This window comes from Cynocephalus volans, chromosome 9 (genome assembly GCF_027409185.1).
Source record: "Cynocephalus volans isolate mCynVol1 chromosome 9, mCynVol1.pri, whole genome shotgun sequence".
Taxonomy (NCBI): domain Eukaryota; kingdom Metazoa; phylum Chordata; class Mammalia; order Dermoptera; family Cynocephalidae; genus Cynocephalus; species Cynocephalus volans.
Window position 1 is genome coordinate 107,235,523 of NC_084468.1, and position 18,239 is coordinate 107,253,761.

An 18,239-nucleotide genomic window follows, 5' to 3' on the forward strand; every position below is an offset into this window, starting at 1 on the left:
CAGAATTTTATGAGCTTTCAAGAAGTAAGGCTACCAAGACTTATTAAACATTCAGAAAATGGTAACTACTATTTTAGAGGCAATATGACAACTATTAAACATTAAGTTCTAATATAAGAATATCATATTTTTACTTTTTGAATTATAGTAATAAGAGTAGTTTTTGCTTTATAATCTGCTTAGTATTTATGTGAATGAATGTATATTTGGCTTTTCTATTTATAGATTCACTTTCAAAAACATCAACTCCTTTTAACAAATCAAACAAAGCAGCAAGCCAACAAGGGACCCCATGGGAAACACTTGTCGTATTTGCTATCAACTTGAAGCAATTAAACGTTCAAATGAATATGAGTAATGTAATGGGAAATACAACGTAAGCCATTCAAATACAAAGAAAATATATTTAATCATTATTTGTAATTTTTCTTATATTGTAGTAAAGTAATTCATAATCATTTTTTAATGCTGAAATGTTTGAGACAGTAAAGTCAGTAGATAAAAGATAAATTGTTTTATCCTGAAAATTGCCTAATCCTAAGGATACTATAATATAAAACAACATGAAATATCTGTTCTAAAAAGAGGAAAAATTATAAGGAAAATGTAGTGACTTTCTAGCTAGGAAGAAAACTTCATCAGCAATGTTAATACTCAAACATTTACCACACTTCTTATAAGAAATGCATTGTTTTATTGTTAAACTTGACCTTTTATTTAAATCTTCTGATTTAACTCCTGTTTTAATTTATGACATTGTAAGCCATATATCTAATTAATAACCTTTTTTCCTTTTTTTTTTAGTTGGACAACTAGTGGTTTGAAGAGCCAGGGCCGTCTGTCAGTAGGAAGTAATCGTGATCGAGAAATTAGCATGTCTGTTGGTCTGGGAAGATCACAGTTAGATTCTAAAGGAGGAGTAGTTGGAGGGACCATAGATGTCAATGCTTTGGAGATGGTTGGTATGTTGAAATTTTACAACTGATCTAGCATATCTTAAAAAAAATATTGGAAAAGGGGTTTTGAAAATTTATTTTGATGAGTTTTGCCCATAGACATTTCTATGACAAGTAATTACTGTTTCTACTTTAGCTCATATTTCTGAACATCCAAATCAGCAACCCAGTCACAAAATTCAGATTACTATGGGTTCTACTGAAGCTCGTGTTGATTACATGGGCTCAAGTATCCTCATGGGTATCTTCAGTAATGCTGATCTTAAGCTTCAAGATGAATGGAAAGTAAACCTGTATAATACACTGGATTCAAGCATAACTGATAAAAGGTATTTATTAAGACATTACTTTTGAATACTCTGTGTGACTGCTGTTAATCTATTTTTATCCAGTGAGAAAACATATGTGATTAATATTTTCTGCAAAATGATTTTATATTATGCAGTTAATATTAATGAAAAGGCTGGGTTGGGAAGAGAATTTTTCTTGTACTTTTTAAATATATTCTGTAAGATATATGATAAATTTCTGCTTTATGCTCTAGTGAGATTTTTGTCCATGGAGACTTGAAATGGGATATTTTCCAAGTAATGATATCAAGATCAACCACACCAGACCTGATAAAAATAGGAATGAAGCTTCAGGAATTTTTCACACAGCAGTTTGACACCAGTAAACGAGCTTTGTCTACCTGGGGACCAGTTCCTTATCTTCCACCAAAGACAACAACTAACAACCTAGAGAAAAGTTCACAAGAACAATGTAAGAATTGGAATTAAGCCTCTCTATATGCTTTTATCTTTCAATAAATGTGTTAAATTCTTAATTAAAAATAATAGTAACAACAATAATCTATATGTCATACTTACTTACAATGTAGCCCATAGACTCTTCACCCCACTCACTCAGCAAAGGACCTGATTTTCTACCTGCCAGTGGACTTAGAGACCATCATTTGAGAAGTCACCATTTATTATCTCCTCCCCCTGCCACAGCTTATCTGCAACCATACCCATTCCATTCTCTCAAATACTATTAGTATTTATGACAATATCATGTTCTGGTTGAGAGCATAGGATAAGGAGTCAGAATGTCTGAGTTTGGAGTTATTAGCTGTGTGATATTAGGCAGATCATTATTGTCACTCAGTAATTCAATCAGCAAATATTTATTCAGCAACAACTATGTACTTAGGCACTGTTCTAGGCACAGGAAATCTAGTGGTAGACAAAGTCTCTGCCTTCATAAAGCTTACATTCTAATGGAAAAGACAGAGAGACCATAATTAACTCACTAACTAAATATATAAGATAATTTCAGGTAGAAGTGCTGAGAAAATGAACAAAGTAGGGGAAAAACAGAAAGATAAGGTATGAGAGAGCTATTTTAGAAAGAGTGATCAGAGAAACCTTTTCTGAAGTGACATTTTAGCAAAAATGTGAATGAATGAAAGAACTAGGCTAACATCTGAGGAAAAAGACAGAGTTACAGGCAAAGGGAGTCATTGAGGGATCCAAAGCTTCTGCAATAGGAACAAACTTAGCTTGTTTGAGGATCATGAAGGTGGCCACAATGGCTGGAGCAGAATGAGCAAGGAGGAAAATGTTGGACATAAATTTCAGAGAAGTAGGTCTCAGATAAGATTTTTAATATTATGGGTAACTATTAGAGAATTTTGAACAAAGTTTTATATAATTTGATTTATTCCTTTTTAAAGCCTCACTTTGGTTACTGTCTAGAGAACTGACTATATAGTCAGTTAAGAATGAAAGTGAGGGGGCCGGCCCCGTGGCGCACTTTGGAGAGTGCAGCGCTCCCGCCGCAGGTTCAGGTCCTATATAGGAATGGCCGGTGCGCTCACTGGCTGAGCGCGGTGCGGACAACACCAAGCCAAGGGTTGCGATCCCCTTACCGGTCACAAAAAGACAAAAAAAAAAAAAAAAAATGAAAGTGAGGAAACCATTGCAATAGTTACCATTACCATTGTTGGATACTGTACATAGTTACACTACCATCATAAGGAAGGAATTGCAAGAGTACAGGCAAGAGATAATAGTGGCTTTAACTAGAGTGAGAGAGGTAATAGTGGTGCAAAGTAATCAGAATGAGTTATTAAAAAATAACTTTTTAATATCACAGGAGCAATACATGTACATTGAGAAAAACTAGAAAATACATTCAAACATAAGATAAAAACATCACATTCCACCCAGAAAACATTACTGTGAACACCTTAGAACATGTACATCCAAGTATTTTTCTATGCCTCTATATATATGTGTATACTTTTTACCAAAAAATCATTCATAGTTTTGTCACCCTTTTCTGCTTAACAGCATCCAACTTTCCATTTTGCTAATTATTTATCTCCTCTAGCTTTCAAAGCACATTCAAATTTCCATAATTGATTTTAAAATATTATTTTAAATTGGTTTTTCCAAATCAGGATACTCAATCCAAGATCAGAGGTTAAATCTAGCTATGTTCGTTTATTCTGGTTTAATTTAGCATGTTCCTTTTTTGTATGACCTTACTTGTTGAAGAGACCTGTGCCCTACCTTCTAGATGTTTTTTAGTTGCTTCCTTGTGGTGTAATTTATCTGTTCCTCTAGTCTCCGTATTTCCTTTAAACTAGAATTGATATACAAATTGAGGGATGTTCTGCAAAATGCCTGGCCTGGATTCTTCAAAAAAGTCCTTGAGAAACGTACCAGCTAAATACAATGCATGATCCTTGTAGAATTGCAATGAGAGGTGTGGAAATCAGGCATAAGGACATTACCGGAATAAGTGAGAAATATACATACGAATTGTGTGTTTGATTAGTGCTTTTCAAACTTTAATGTGCACCTGTAACACCTGGAGGTCTTATTAAAATGCAGATTCTAATACAGTAGATATGCTTAAGAGTCTGCATTTCTAGCAGCTTCCAGGTAATGCTGATACTGCTGGTCCTCTGACCTCACTTTGAGTAGCAAATGTATAGAAGAGTAAAAAGCGATACTTAAAATCAGGGGATATGCATTTGATTTCTAGATCTTCCAGTTACTAGTTCACCTAATCCCTCAGTTCTTCTGCTTCTTCACTTGAAAAGAGTCAAGATAAAATACCTAGTTTACAGAATTATTGTGAGAATTATGTAATGTTTTATACAAACTTTGTGAATCATTAATCATTACAGAAGTGTTAGCTGTAATTACTGTTAGCAAGTTACTACTTTCCTTAGCTTTATCCATCCTCATGCAGCATCTTTTTCCAGAGTGTCTCTTTATTGGCTATTACTTAATGTTAACCAAGTGTTGGACATTTTTTCATCCCTTATCTGAGTCACTTTCAGCTATAGAAAGTAGCCACCTGCTGCTACCCTACCCCATTCAGGATGCTCATGAGGCACTTCAGGATAAATGGTTTTTGCTTTTCTTGCAGTGCTTGATGCAGCTCATCATCGACATTGGCCTGGAGTATTGAAGGTGGTATCAGGATGCCACATATCCTTATTTCAGATTCCATTACCAGAAGATGGAATGCAATTTGGAGGATCAATGAGCTTACATGGAAATCATATGACACTGGCTTGTTTTCATGGTCCAAATTTCCGTTCAAAATCCTGGGCTCTTTTTCATTTAGAAGAACCAAATATTGCTTTTTGGACCGAAGCTCAGAAAATTTGGGAAGATGGTAAAATGACACATTTCCAGCTTTTACTTGTTCCTATCTTCTGATATGATTATAAATGACAAAGTAATTTTCCTTTCTCATATCTTTTGTCTGTTTTTATTATAATATTTCTGAAATCCATCTCTACTTGTTATCCTATACCTGACATAAGAGTTGACTACCAATTAGTCAATATCTACAAAGTCTAGAACATGTTAAAGGACCTATTTCTAAACTTGCCATCTTATTCTCTTTTTCTTTCTTAGGCAATTAAAGTTTCTGCTGCCGTGGCTGACCATAGTCATAATAATAGTTACTGCAAATATTTCTTATAAGAACACGAAGAGACGACACATAGTGGTAGTGTGAGGAAACTGTATGCCAGTCAAGACTATAATATAAAATTTATGGGCAAGACTGTGCTTTTACCTGTTTACAGTGATAAACCGAGTTCCTTTGAACTTTAATTTCTTACTTGTTGGTTTCTTAATGATGAAGAAAAAAATGGTTGGTGTTCTTCATCTTAATGGGCATAAATCCATTATAACTAAAAAAAGAATTATTATTTGTTTTTTTCTCATTTATTTTTCATTTTTATAGCCTTCCCAATCTATATATGACGTAGCTAAATCTATTGCTCTGAGGCCACAACTACAGTATTTTCTTATATCTAAATATAGATTTTTACTTTAAAAACTTTTTTTTTCCTTTTGCTCTAGGTTCTAGTGATCATTCTACATATATTGTACAAACATTAGATTTTCATCTGGGTCATAATACTATGGTTACCAAACCATGTGGTGCTTTGGAAAGTCCTATGGCAACAATAACCAAGATAACAAGGCGCCGCCATGAAAATCCACCACATGGAGTAGCAAGTGTGAAAGAATGGTTCAATTATGTTACAGCCACGAGGAATGAAGGTTAAAAATTTGAGTTTTGGAGAGATTTATTTTCTTTTTTCTATTTTGGGTTCTGTTGACTGTGTTTAGAATTTTTGTGGAGAGGTAAAGTTTTCATTTCTATAAACAACTATCATTTTACTCCTGCTGACACAAGTAACGATTGTTTAGTAAATGCTGTACTACTATGGTGGTACTACATCTCATAGACTCAAATTATTTTATTTTTAAAATTTTTTTATTTTGATTTTTTAATGTAAAAAATGACAGTAATTTATTTCTAGATTAATTTTAAAGTTAAAAATTATATTTATAATGTACATAACCAGCATAAATAAACTATTCTATAAATAGCTATTGGGGATAATGGGAATTATGTCTGTCATCATTCACTGGACACTTGGTTATCTCAGTGAAACTGAAGAAGGAATCTGAAATAGAATTTTTTCTTGCTATGTTATATATGTTTCTGTTATATTTGAAAATTTTAATAATAGTCTTGTTTTACCTTTATAATCTTGGAGAGGAGGTATACAAAAGGCCTGAGGGAAAAAATTACTTTTTTTACAGTTACCTTCAAATAAATTTTTTCAGACATTTATTATACTAAGAAAGTAGCTGAAAAGTTTAATATAGAGAAAAATAATAGTTAGCTGTAGGAGAAAATTATAAAGATGACAGATGCAGCCCTAGAGAAATTAAGTAACTTGTCCTCTAAGAACATACAGCTTTGTGGTAGAGCCAAAATTTGAATTCATATCTGTCTGCTTTCTACTTCTATACTTTACACCATTATGTTATACTGCCTCCCTATGTTCTATTCGCAATAAGGGATAATTTTTCATTAACTAATATAATTAAGGGAGAGAAAAAATACTATATCATAGTAGTTAAAATAGGCCTTTAATGAGCTGATAATTGTTGAAGTTGGGTGACAAGGTACATGAGGGTTTGTTATAGACTCAAATTTTTTAGATGTAACTAAAAACATTCAAAATAAAATTGGTTTTAAGTAAATAAAATTAAGTTTACTATACTGGAAAATGTTTTTACAAATTTTTGGAAAATAATATTGGCAAAAAATTTTTGTAGTAATGATAAAAATTGGAGATTTGAGGAAGTTATTACACAACTAAATAATGGAATGCCACAAACTTAAGGTTCAGAATGGCTGGAACAAAATGAAACTAATATTATTCCTATCATGTCATAAGTTTAAAGGGAGTGCTTTTGATGAGTTTTTTTCATTTAATTAGATACACCAGTATTGTGATAATGTGATCATGGTAACTCTTACTTTATGGTTGTTTGAGGGTTTGAGTTCACAGAATTGCTTTTTGCCAATTATCTCACGTGTGTTGTAAAGCTGAGTAGATTGAGACATGTCGAGACTTGAACGTTTTACTTAAAAATGACCTTCTTTCAAAATGGAAGAGAATATGACTTGGGCCCTATGTAGATGGGTTACCATGGAATAGGCGACCCCAGGAATTAAATAAATTAAATAAGTAAAAATGTTCTGAGAACAAGAGAAGATAAGAAAGTAAATTAGATTATGCCTGTTTTTACTATTCTACTTTTCAAATAGGGATTTTGGGAAAGGGGGTTCTTTTCAGCTGGAATACTCTCTGGGTGAGTTATTAGCATTTTGAATTGCTGTCTATGTACCTACAAAAATACTAATTTTTATAACACACCTATAATAGCATATATGTTAGGGAAAATTACGACTTTTATCTGATTTCAAGGTGAGGATCATATTTAATCTCAAATTCTGTAAGAGTAAAGTGTTCAATCTATGGAGACTTTTGGGCTTAATGGAACTCTTAAATTCAGACATGAATTCATTTTAAAGTTTAAGAAACTAAAACCAGAATTTATTGGGTTTATCCAAAATCACATTATAAAGCTTTGGTCTTGAGAACAGTGATTTATTTAATATATGAGGGTATTTCAAAAAGTTCATGGAAAGATTTATATTATCTTTTCTATTTTTTCACGAACTTTTGATGTATTCTGTGTGTTTGTGTTTGTGTGTATTTTTTAATGTGATTCTTTCCAACTTTCAAAATGGCAAAAGTTCTGTGTGTCATAGTGTCTGGAAAACATAGCTTATCAATGCCTCTTTATTTAATTTTACTCTTATTGTCTTTATCATTATGCATGTAGAGCTAAACCTACTTCGTAATGTTGACGCTAATAATACAGAGAATAGCACTACTGTGAAGAATTCTAGTTTGTTGAGTGGATTCAGAGGAGGTTCTAGCTACAACCATGAAACAGAGACTATTTTTGCATTACCAAGGATGCAGCTTGACTTTAAATCCATTCATGTTCAAGAACCACAGGAACCTTCATTACAAGGTATATGAAATACAAGGTATAAGATGATAATTCAATACAAGGTATAAGAAAATTCTAAAGGAACTTCAAACTACTGCTGTCTTCCCACAGGTTATTTTTGAAATATTAATATAGTCTAAAGAAATTGATTTTTTTAGGTTTAACTGATTAATTTTCTTACCAGCTATATGACCTCTGACAAATTAACCTACTTGTGCCTTTTTCTCCCCAGTAAAAAGGAGAATAATAATTGAATTTCATTTACAGGGCTGTTATGAGGAATAAATGACGTGTACAAGGAAAGTGCTTAATAAACTATCATCATTCTATAAATCACAAACAGAAATTACTCATTTGTATAGTTACATTTCAAGTGGGTACATTTACATGGACCTATGTAAATCCTTATTAATGGGAAGGGGATTCATTTCATTACATCTTTTACTATAAAAGAACTTTACCTTTGCAGATGCCAACCTGAAGCCAAAGGTAGAATGTAGTGTGGTGACTGAGTTCACTGACCACATCTGTGTGACTATGGATGCTGAGCTCATCATGTTTCTCCATGATTTAGTGTCAGCTTATCTTAAAGAAAAAGAAAAAGGTGGGTAGCATATTATTTTTATTATTATTATTATTCAGGCTGTAGGGAAGGCAGCTGTGAATGCCATTTATATTGATTTTATGGTCTAGTAATAAAATAAGTGGAATGTTTCCTTCCTCTATGAGTTGCAGATGTCACTAAATAACATTAGTAAGACTATGTGACAGTCTTTCACAGCCTTTCTTTTTTTTAGATACACAGCACTTTTTTTCTAACCATATCTCACACTGAATGGTGTTTTATATTTTACAAAGTATTTCCATATACATAATCTTATGCGCATTTGCAGGTAGGCCTTGTAGAAGAGTCTCGCAAAATAGGAAAAAGTGAGAAAATATTGCAAATCTAAGTGAAGTGACTAAAGAAACAACTACATAATAAAGTAGCATGAGTTACTCGTATGTACATTATTGAGAAAATGGAATGAAATAAGAAGATGAATCTGTTTGGAATGCAGAGAATATTTTCTTTTAATAAATAAATTATTTAGACGTCAGTGGTCTTTTTTTGTTTGTTTTTTGTTTTTTGCATGAGTTAGCTAACATTGGTTTATTCACTGGAAACTTAAATGTTTACCCATTGAGAAACATGGTAATCTGAATATCTATCTAGAATTGGTTGAATATATTAGTACTCTGTAGCTGTTTAAAAGAATGAGGCAGCAATGTCAAGGGTTCAAATCCCTTTACTGGCCAGCCACCAAAAACAAACAAACAAAAAAAAGAATGGGGTAGTTTAGTTTGAAATGTAATGATATGGAATGCTCTCCACAATATATGGTCATTTATTCATTCAATAAATATTTGTAGTACAATCATTGTATACTTATTCAAATATAAATATACAATGGTAAAACAATAGGTATGATTCTTAAAAAACTGCTTGGAATAAATGTAATTTGTTCAGGTCACACTATAGTATTGTCTCATTGTTTTCATGAAGAAAAAAATATAAAATTTGTCTTTCTTATATTTCAAAGATAAAAGATCACCAAAAGACTGTTTAGAGAGTGCAACGGTAGCACAGCATAGATTGAATTGCTCTTTCATTACTAATCAGTAGAGATGTACTAACATTTCAGTGAGAGAGTAAAATCAATAATGATGGCTAGGAGAAATCTATCAAACCTTAGTTGAAACTTCAAGTAAAATGGCCAAAACCATATAATAGGCAATATTGTATATATTATTATTAGATCTAATGTTCACATACAGCACCAACATATACCGGTCACTGGTAATCCTTTTGTTTTTCCCTGTGCCTTAATATTTAAACTTAATTTAAACTTAATATTAATACTTAAACTTAATGTAGAAATAGACAGATTCTAGGTAAACCTGTGAAGTTCAGAATTCTTTCTAGTCTACCTAGATTTGAAAGCCTGCCAGATTTATTTGTCTCAGGTATTATGAGAAACCTTTGTCATTTTTTTAAAAGGAATTTATTTTTTAATTGACATGTATTGATTGTACATATTTATGGCATACAGAGTTAATTTCAATACATACAGTGTGTGATGATCAAATTAGCATATTCATCATTGCAAAAGTTTATCACTTCTTTGTGATGAGAACATTTGATATACTCTTCTAACCATTTGAGTACAATAAATTATTGTTAATTATAGATACATAGCACTACTGTACACCACTAGAACTTATTTTTCCTATCTAGCTGTAATTTTGTGCCAATTAACCAACCTCTCCCTCTCCTCCCACTTTCCCCCTCCCACCTTCCCTCTCCCCTTCTTCCATCTCCTCTCCCCTTTCTCCCCTCTCTTTTCTCTCCCCCCCTCCCAGCCTCTAGTAACCACATTCTACTCTTTACTTCTATGAGCTCAACTTTTTTAACTTCCATATATCAGTGAGAACATTCGGTATTTATCCTTATGTGCCTGGCTTACTTCATTTAACACAGTGGTCTTCAGTTCCATCCATGTTGTTGCATATAACAGGATTTAATTCTTTTTTATGGCTGAGTAGTATTACTTTGTGTATATATACCACATTTTCTTTGTCCATTCATCTGATGATGGACACCTGAGTTGATTTCATATCTTGGCTACTGTGAATAGTGCTGCAATAAACATAGAATGCAGATATCTTTTCAGTATGCTAATTTCCATTCTTTGCATTGGGATTGCTGAATCATATGGTAGCTCTATTTTTAGTTTTTTGAGGAACCTCCATACTGTTTTCTATAATGGCTATGCTAATACATTTCCACCAACAGTGTACAGAGTTCCCTTTTCAGTATTTGCATTTTTTGTCTTTTTGATAATAGCCATTCTAACTGGAGGGAAATGATATCTCATTGTGGTTTTGATTTGCATTTCGCTGATGATTAGTTATATTGAGCTTTTTTCATATACCTGCTAGCCTTATGTATTGTCTTCTGAAAAATGTCTATTCAGGTCATTTGCCCATTTTTTAATCAGATTATTTGTGGCTTTTTTTTTTCCCCTGTTGTTTCAGTCCCGTATATATTCTGGATCTTAATCCCTTGTTGGATGAGTAGTTTGCAAATATTTTTTCCCATTCCATAAATTGTCTCTTTGCTTTACTGGTTATTTCCTTTGCTGTGCAGAAGCTTTTTAGTTTGATGTAATTCCATCTGTCTATTTCTGCTTTTGTTGCCTCTGCTTTAGAAGTCTTCTCCATAAAAGCGTTGCCCAGACCAATGACAGTGTTTCCTCTATGTTTTCTTCTGGTAGTTTTAGTTTCGGGACTTACATTTAAGTCTTTAATACATTTTGAGTTGATTTTGGTATAGGGTGAGAGATGGGGGTCTAGTTTCATCTGCATATGGATATCCAGTTATCCCAGCACCATTTATTGAAGAGGCTATCTGTCGGGGTGGGGGGGAGTTGGTGCCCACGCCAGTCCCCCGACAACTAGCTAAACCACGCTTGGCTCAAGGGAATGAGGCCGAAGATTATTCCCTGCCTCCTCCTCCCTGTGCGAGAGGGAGCGGGGCGGGAGAGCCCAGGAGATAGGTAAGTGCAGCCACCAGCCCCAACCCGGCTCGCAAAGGAACACTCAGATGCAGTGGGGGTTCTGTCAAGCAGTTCCGTTTATTCAACTCAAAGCCTACATATTTATGCATAAATGAACTAATTGGGCGGGGGATTCTGGCGGGGGTCTCCACCTAACAAGCCAATCACCCTATAGGTCGTGCGTGCATGCATGGCTCCTGCCTATGCTTATAGTAAAGATCATGAAGTGTCCACAAGCCCAGAAGGCTCTCTGCACCAATGATGTTAAGCCACGTAAATGGGGTGAGGTTTTACCCGACACCATAGTCACTCCCCCTTTACATCCTCCAGGCGCCATCCTGAGCATGTGTGAAAAACAAAGAAGGGAACAAGCAGTCGTCATTAGGTGTAGCAACCATCTGTGTCAGGAAGGTAGCTGCCACCCAACAGCTATCCTTTTCTCAGTGTATATCATTGGTGCCTTTATCAAAAATCAGTTGGCGGTAAATATAGAGATTTATTTCTGGGTTCTCTATTCTGTTTCATTGGTCTATGTGTCTTTTTTAATACCAGTACCATGCTGTTTTGATTACTATAGCTTTGTAGTATATTTTGAAGTCAGGAATTGTGATACCTCCAGCTTCATTCTTTTTGCTCAGGATTGCTTTGGCTATGTGTGGGTCCATATGAATTTTAGGATTGTTTTTTCTATTTCTGTGAAGTATATCATTGGTAGTTTGATAAGGATTGCATTAAATCTGTAGATCACTGAGTAGTATCGTCATTTTGACAATATTAATTCTTCTAATCTATGAACATGGAATGTCTTTCCATTTTTCTGTGTCATCTTTAATTTCATTCCTCAGTGTTCTCTGTAGTTTTCCTTGTAGAGAGGTTTCACCTCCTTGGTTAAATTTATTCCTAGGAATTTATTTTTTTTTGATAGCTACGGTAAATACACTTCCTTTCATGATTTTTTATTCAGCTAGTTTGTTGTTGGTGTATAGTTACTGATTTTTTATGTTGATTTTGTATCCTGCAACTTTACTGAATTCATTTATCATAAACGATTTTTGGTGGAGACTAGGTTTTTCTATACATAAGATCACGTCATCTGCAAACAAGGACAATTTGTCTTTTCCAATTTGGATGCCTTTTATTTCTTCCTCTTGCCTAATTGCTCTGATTAGAACTTCCAATACTATGTTAAATAAGAGTGGTGAGAGGGAGCATCCTTGTCTTATTCCTGTTCTTAGAGGAAAAGCTTTGAACTTTTTCCCATTCAATATGATGTTAGCTGTGGGTTTGTCATATGTGGCCTTTATTGTGCTGAAATACTTTCTGACTATACCTAATTTGCTAAGAATTTTTATCATTAAAGGATGTTAAATTTTGTCAAATGCTTTTCTGCATCTGTTGAGATGATTGTATGGTTTTCGTCATTCATTTTATTGATGTGGTATATCCCATTTATTGAGTATAGCTTGTGTTGAACCATCCTTGCATCCGTGGGATGAATCCCACTTTATCATGGTGTATAATCTTTTTGATGTGCTTTTAAACTCAGTTTGCTAGTATTTTTGTTGAGAATTTTTGCATCTTTGTTTATCAGGCCTGCATTTTTCTTTTTTTGTTGTGTCTTTGTCTGATTTTGGTATCATGGTGATGCTGGCCTCATAGAACGAGTTCAGAAGAATACCCTCTGCTTTGGTTTTTTGGAATAATTTGAGAAGTGGTATTAATTCTTTTTTAAAACTTTGGTGGAATTCAGCAGTTTAGTCATCCAGTCTTGGGATTTTCTTTGTTGGGAGACTGCTGATTACTGGTTCAATCTCATTACTCATTATTGGTCTGTTCAGATTTTCCATTTCTTCTTGGTTCAGTTTTGGTAGAGTGTATGTGTCCCAAAATTTATCCATTGTCTCTAGGTTTTCCAATTTGTTGGTGTATAGTTGTTCATAATAGTCTCTAATGAATCCTTGTATTTCTATGGCATCAGTTGTAATTTCTCCTTTTTCATTTCTGATTTTTGTTATTTTTCTTAGTCTAACTAATGGTCTGTCAATTTATCTTTTCAAAAAACCAATTTTTCATTTTGTTAATCTTTTGTTATCTTTTTTTGGAATCTATTTCATTTAGTTCCACTCTTATCATTATTATCTTTTTGTCTACTAACTTTGCAATTGGATTGTTCTTTTCTAATGCAAATCACAATATTAGGTTATTTGTTCAAAGTCTAATAGCAAAGCAAACAATAAAAGAGAAAGAAAGGAACAGAGGATATATAAATCAACCATAAAACAATTATTAAAATGTCAGGAGTAAGGCAATACCTTTCAATAACAACCATGAATGTCAATGGACTGAATTCCTTACTTAAAAGATATTGACTTGTTGAATGGATTAAAAAACAAGACCCAATTATATATTGCCTACGAGATAATGGGACAATAGTATTCACATTTTATCTTGATTCCTTGTCCAGGTGATAAAAATAAACCTAACTTTTTTAATCATAAAAGAAGTTTATCTTATAAAACATTTACTTGGGCATTCATTATGAAGAGTGAAATGGCTGCTTACATAAAAAACTCCTAAGTTAGTACCACTGTTCAAATATATATAGCAATTAACATATAAAAACCATTGAATTATATACTTTAAATTAGTGAATTATATGGTATGTGAATTATATCTTAACAAAGCTGTTTAAAAAGTCATCTACCTACAGCCATTCTTTAGAAAACCTAACTACCAATTTCCGCACCCCGTGCTTGCTATCAAATCATTGAGCTCAGAATTCTTAACCATTAGTGTTGACATTGTTTTTTTCAAAGAAATATGAATAATTAGTATTTATTTATGGCTTATTTTTAAATATTCCTTTTTAAGAACTTTAATTAAATGAAGCATTGGCCAGGCCATAGATAAAATGAGAGATGGAGCCAATTATTCTGTTCTTATGGTGATTTATATAAGATATATATTTATCATTTTAAAATGTCATTTTCATTATAGCCATTTTTCCACCTCGGATTTTATCTACTCGACCAGGACAGAAAAGTCCAATTATTATACATGATGACAACTCCTCTGACAAAGACAGAGAAGATAGCATCACTTACACTACTGTGGATTGGAGAGATTTTATGTGCAATACATGGCATCTAGAACCCACTCTTAGGTAAGTAACAGGTGTACATATTTTATCCATATCCTAAGGGATTACTATGAGAAAAAGGTTAAGAATAATGTAGGTTAAATATGGTTTCCAAAAAATATATTTAGAAGTTAGTCACATGTAACTTCTGTAGCTTCTGACTGCTATTTTTGCTGCTCCTTTCTGCTTTTGTAAGTGCTTCTAGGACAGGGAAAAGAAGCACAAACACTGAGAATAAATAGCTCAGCACTGATCAGCTGTCCACTGTGTGACATTCTGACAGTTAATAACTAAAATGTGAGAATAACTCCCCTTCCACTGTTGCTGTTATTTTTTCACCTTCTCACTGGGATGATGCTGTCTGGTGTTGAGGTAGCTATAGTAAACTGTTTTATTACTTAGTTTTGGAAGATGCAGTAGCAGTCATACATCATCTTTAAGGAACTGTTATAGCTTCTCACAGAATATATGTTATGATAATGTAATAGAACCTACAGTGTCACAGTGTCCTTCTGTCTCCATACCAAGCAATATAAAACCATGCCTAAAATGCTGAATTCAGTGCTGTCAGATTCAAGTTCCCTTACTGAGTTGTGTTCTGCTATAATCATGATCCCAATTACATCCAACTTGTTTTCATAAGTATTTTCTAGTTTTAGTTATATTTATAATAGTTGCTGTAACTAGTAATACTTGCTTTGTGTGTCTTTGTTTGTGATTAATATTCACAGTCTTATTTTTTTCTCTTTCCTCTCATCTGCTTCGTTAATCAGCATATAACTGTCTGAATCCTCGAATAACAGTATCAAAAAAAGTCCATTACACCCCAGCACAGCATTCTGCAAAACTATCTAGATTTTATTTAGATAAGATTATTATTGAGACATACTTATGCCACAGAACAATTCAAAAATAGCAAAATCTCCATTATACAATGGACTCTTGTAGAAGCAGAAAGTAATGACTTTGTGCTAGTAATTTGTATTCAGTAAAATTTGTTGTAACCAAATCAGCTGAACACTTTAGTATTAATAGTACATATATTCATGAGAAATATTAACAGTGTCAGTATTTAGGAACAATATTAAAATATTGCAAAGGTCCATAATACAGAAAACTGAAAAATCAATGTTTTGTATTTATAAATCTAAATAATTAAAATGGAATTGACTAAATATTTTTTAGAGTGAATATATTTAAATTGAACATAAAATGAATTGTTTCAAATGAGTATAAAAATAGTTACTGTATTCCTTTATTAGCAAACTAATAACAGAAACTAGTTAAGTAATATGGTATAGTGGTATAGAGCATGGTTAAGAGCTGTGACTCGAAGCCCAGCTTTATCACTTAGTTGTTGAGTAGTCTAGGCCAAAAGACCCTAACATCTCTCCTCTCCCTGCCTCAGTTGCTTCATATAAAAAATTTGAAAGATGGTATTACCTACGTTGTAGGTTGTTACACTGGTTACATGAATTAATTAATGAAAAATGCTTAATTGAGTTTGAGGAGATCAATGCTTTTAATATTCCCCTACTTGAGTTCAGGACCAGTTAAAACAGTGGGAGAGAGGCAGCTGGGAATTAAAATGACAGTTTAAATACTGATAAAGCTGATAACAGAGAATGTGGTTTCAATGTCTGGCAATGTTGGCTTTCTACTACAAAGTCCAGGTTTGGAATTACCTACAGGGCCTCAGTGATGCAGAACTCAAAGTGGGGAAGGGTCCTGGAGTTGTGCAGTTAGCAGCTCTGTGTACTCATCTAGCCTCAGGCAGCACTGAATGCTCTCATGCTAAACTGTTTAGGAGCCTGCCTTTAAAAAACCTATGGTATGGAGAAATACACCAAAATGAGTGGCTACTAAGAGAACATACGGAGGAGGGTACTGAAAACTACATTACTCAGTTCCTCTGTTAATTTTGCCAAGCAGATAAATCATCAACACAGGGGCAGAGAAAAACCAGGAGTGTTTCACTAATAGCTGTTCCTCTACATGGAAGGAAATATCAGGATTAGGGAGAATATGGTTCTCCCTTCAAACATGTTTAGCACATAGCACTCAGTAAATTTTAGACTTTCCCTCCCTGTCCCCCGCTGGTTATGCCACGTTTGTGAAATCTTTTAAAATTAACCAAGTGTCCTTTTGAATGTTTAAGATGACCATGTAACAGGCCTAAAATAAATTAGTCAGAATGAACTTCAGTAAACACTACTGTTGTGTGTAGACTGTCAAAGATATTTATAATCACGTGTATATTATTTTTTGAATGCTATTATTATAGTGAATCCAGGAATTTATAGGTTCAATTATTCAAATGCACCTACTGAAAATATTTTGTCTCGAGTATATTATGGAGGCTTAGTTATGTTGTTTACCTACCTTCAGGACTGTGCTTGGGCATTATACTCCTTAATAATTATCTATAATTATTATTTTAGATTAATTTCTTGGACTGGAAGAAAGATTGATCCAGTAGGCGTTGATTATATTCTTCAAAAATTGGGCTTTCATCATGCCAGGACTACTATTCCTAAATGGCTTCAGAGAGGAGTCATGGATCCACTGGACAAGGTTCTGTCAGTTCTTATCAAAAAGCTTGGTACTTCACTACAGGATGAAAAGGAGAAGAAAGGAAAAGACAAAGAAGAACACTAAAAAAGTAACTTGATCTGTGAACAAATTATGATTGTATCTGTTAAGTTTTATTACCCTGGAGTGTTTTTTTAGCATAATTTTAAATATAACTAAAATAATTCTAGTTTTGTGGCCATTATATTAAAATTTTTTAAGTTAACCTGTTTATTCTAGTTCTACCAATCTGTGTACAGTGAAGTGTATTGCATGATAATGTAAATTTTGTGAAAAACTAGATTAAAATATGTAAATGTGCTCATTAGGGTTTATAACTGTATCATGTGCAATATGATTCATGCATCTTTAAAATATTTGCCGAATAACTGTGAATTTTTTTTGTTATTGGCCATAACTTTTAGAAAAAATCTTGTTGATAAAGTGATTTGGGGGTGTCATTAATTGCTTTTCCTTTTTTAAACACAGACTTGTATAAATACCTATTTGTATATTGTTTGAGTAATTGTTATGTGACTGTATACTACTATAATATTGTTTGTAATTATTATTATAAAGTCACAATAATGGTTTCAGTCTGTCATTGTTTTTTAATCTTTTTCTCCTTTGATAGCCTATAGTTAGTTGATGCCCATCCTCTATCACAGTTATCAAATGCTTTCATAAAAGATGATGAGTACTTGTAAAAATTTAAAAATTATATAAAAACACTTACAATTCTTATAAAAATTAGCTCAAGGAGGATACAATCAGGGAGAGGCACACCAGAGGCTTCAGAAATATTAGGTATTGTTCTGTTGCTTAAACTAGTGGTGAGTACACAACTGTTCATTTTTATTATTATAGTATATTCCTTACATATGTGTTTATATGCTTTTAGGCATATGAAGGTATATATATAATGTGTAAATGTTTTATGTATTATATTCATATAAAACATATACTTACATGCATAAGAATAATAAAAAGAATTTAAAAGGACAGAAAGATCTAAAATAATATTTCTTATTCAAGCATAGCTATAATGTTAATAACAACTCAAGTTGGAAAT

The 18,239-nt window shown here is 33.1% G+C and overlaps 1 protein-coding gene across 8 annotated transcripts in view; it reads left to right on the forward strand.

The window, feature by feature from the left end:
* The window catches only part of BLTP1 (bridge-like lipid transfer protein family member 1), a 221,537-nt gene extending 203,887 nt beyond the window's left edge, over positions 1-17,650 (forward strand). For 7 of the 8 annotated variants that reach the window (XM_063107237.1, XM_063107240.1, XM_063107239.1 and 4 more), the window contains 10 exons: positions 226-376; positions 805-962; positions 1,093-1,285; positions 1,501-1,718; positions 4,383-4,634; positions 5,333-5,536; positions 7,685-7,879; positions 8,328-8,462; positions 14,455-14,620; positions 17,038-17,650. In XM_063107237.1, the coding sequence (XP_062963307.1) occupies positions 226-376; positions 805-962; positions 1,093-1,285; positions 1,501-1,718; positions 4,383-4,634; positions 5,333-5,536; positions 7,685-7,879; positions 8,328-8,462; positions 14,455-14,620; positions 17,038-17,254 (1,889 nt within the window). In that variant the 3' untranslated portion in view covers positions 17,255-17,650. Of the gene's footprint in view, positions 1-225; positions 377-804; positions 963-1,092; positions 1,286-1,500; positions 1,719-4,382; positions 4,698-5,332; positions 5,537-7,684; positions 7,880-8,327; positions 8,463-14,454; positions 14,621-17,037 lie in introns of those variants that run through there. The other variant, XM_063107245.1, reaches the window with a different exon arrangement.
* Positions 17,651-18,239: the final 589 nt, after the last annotated feature.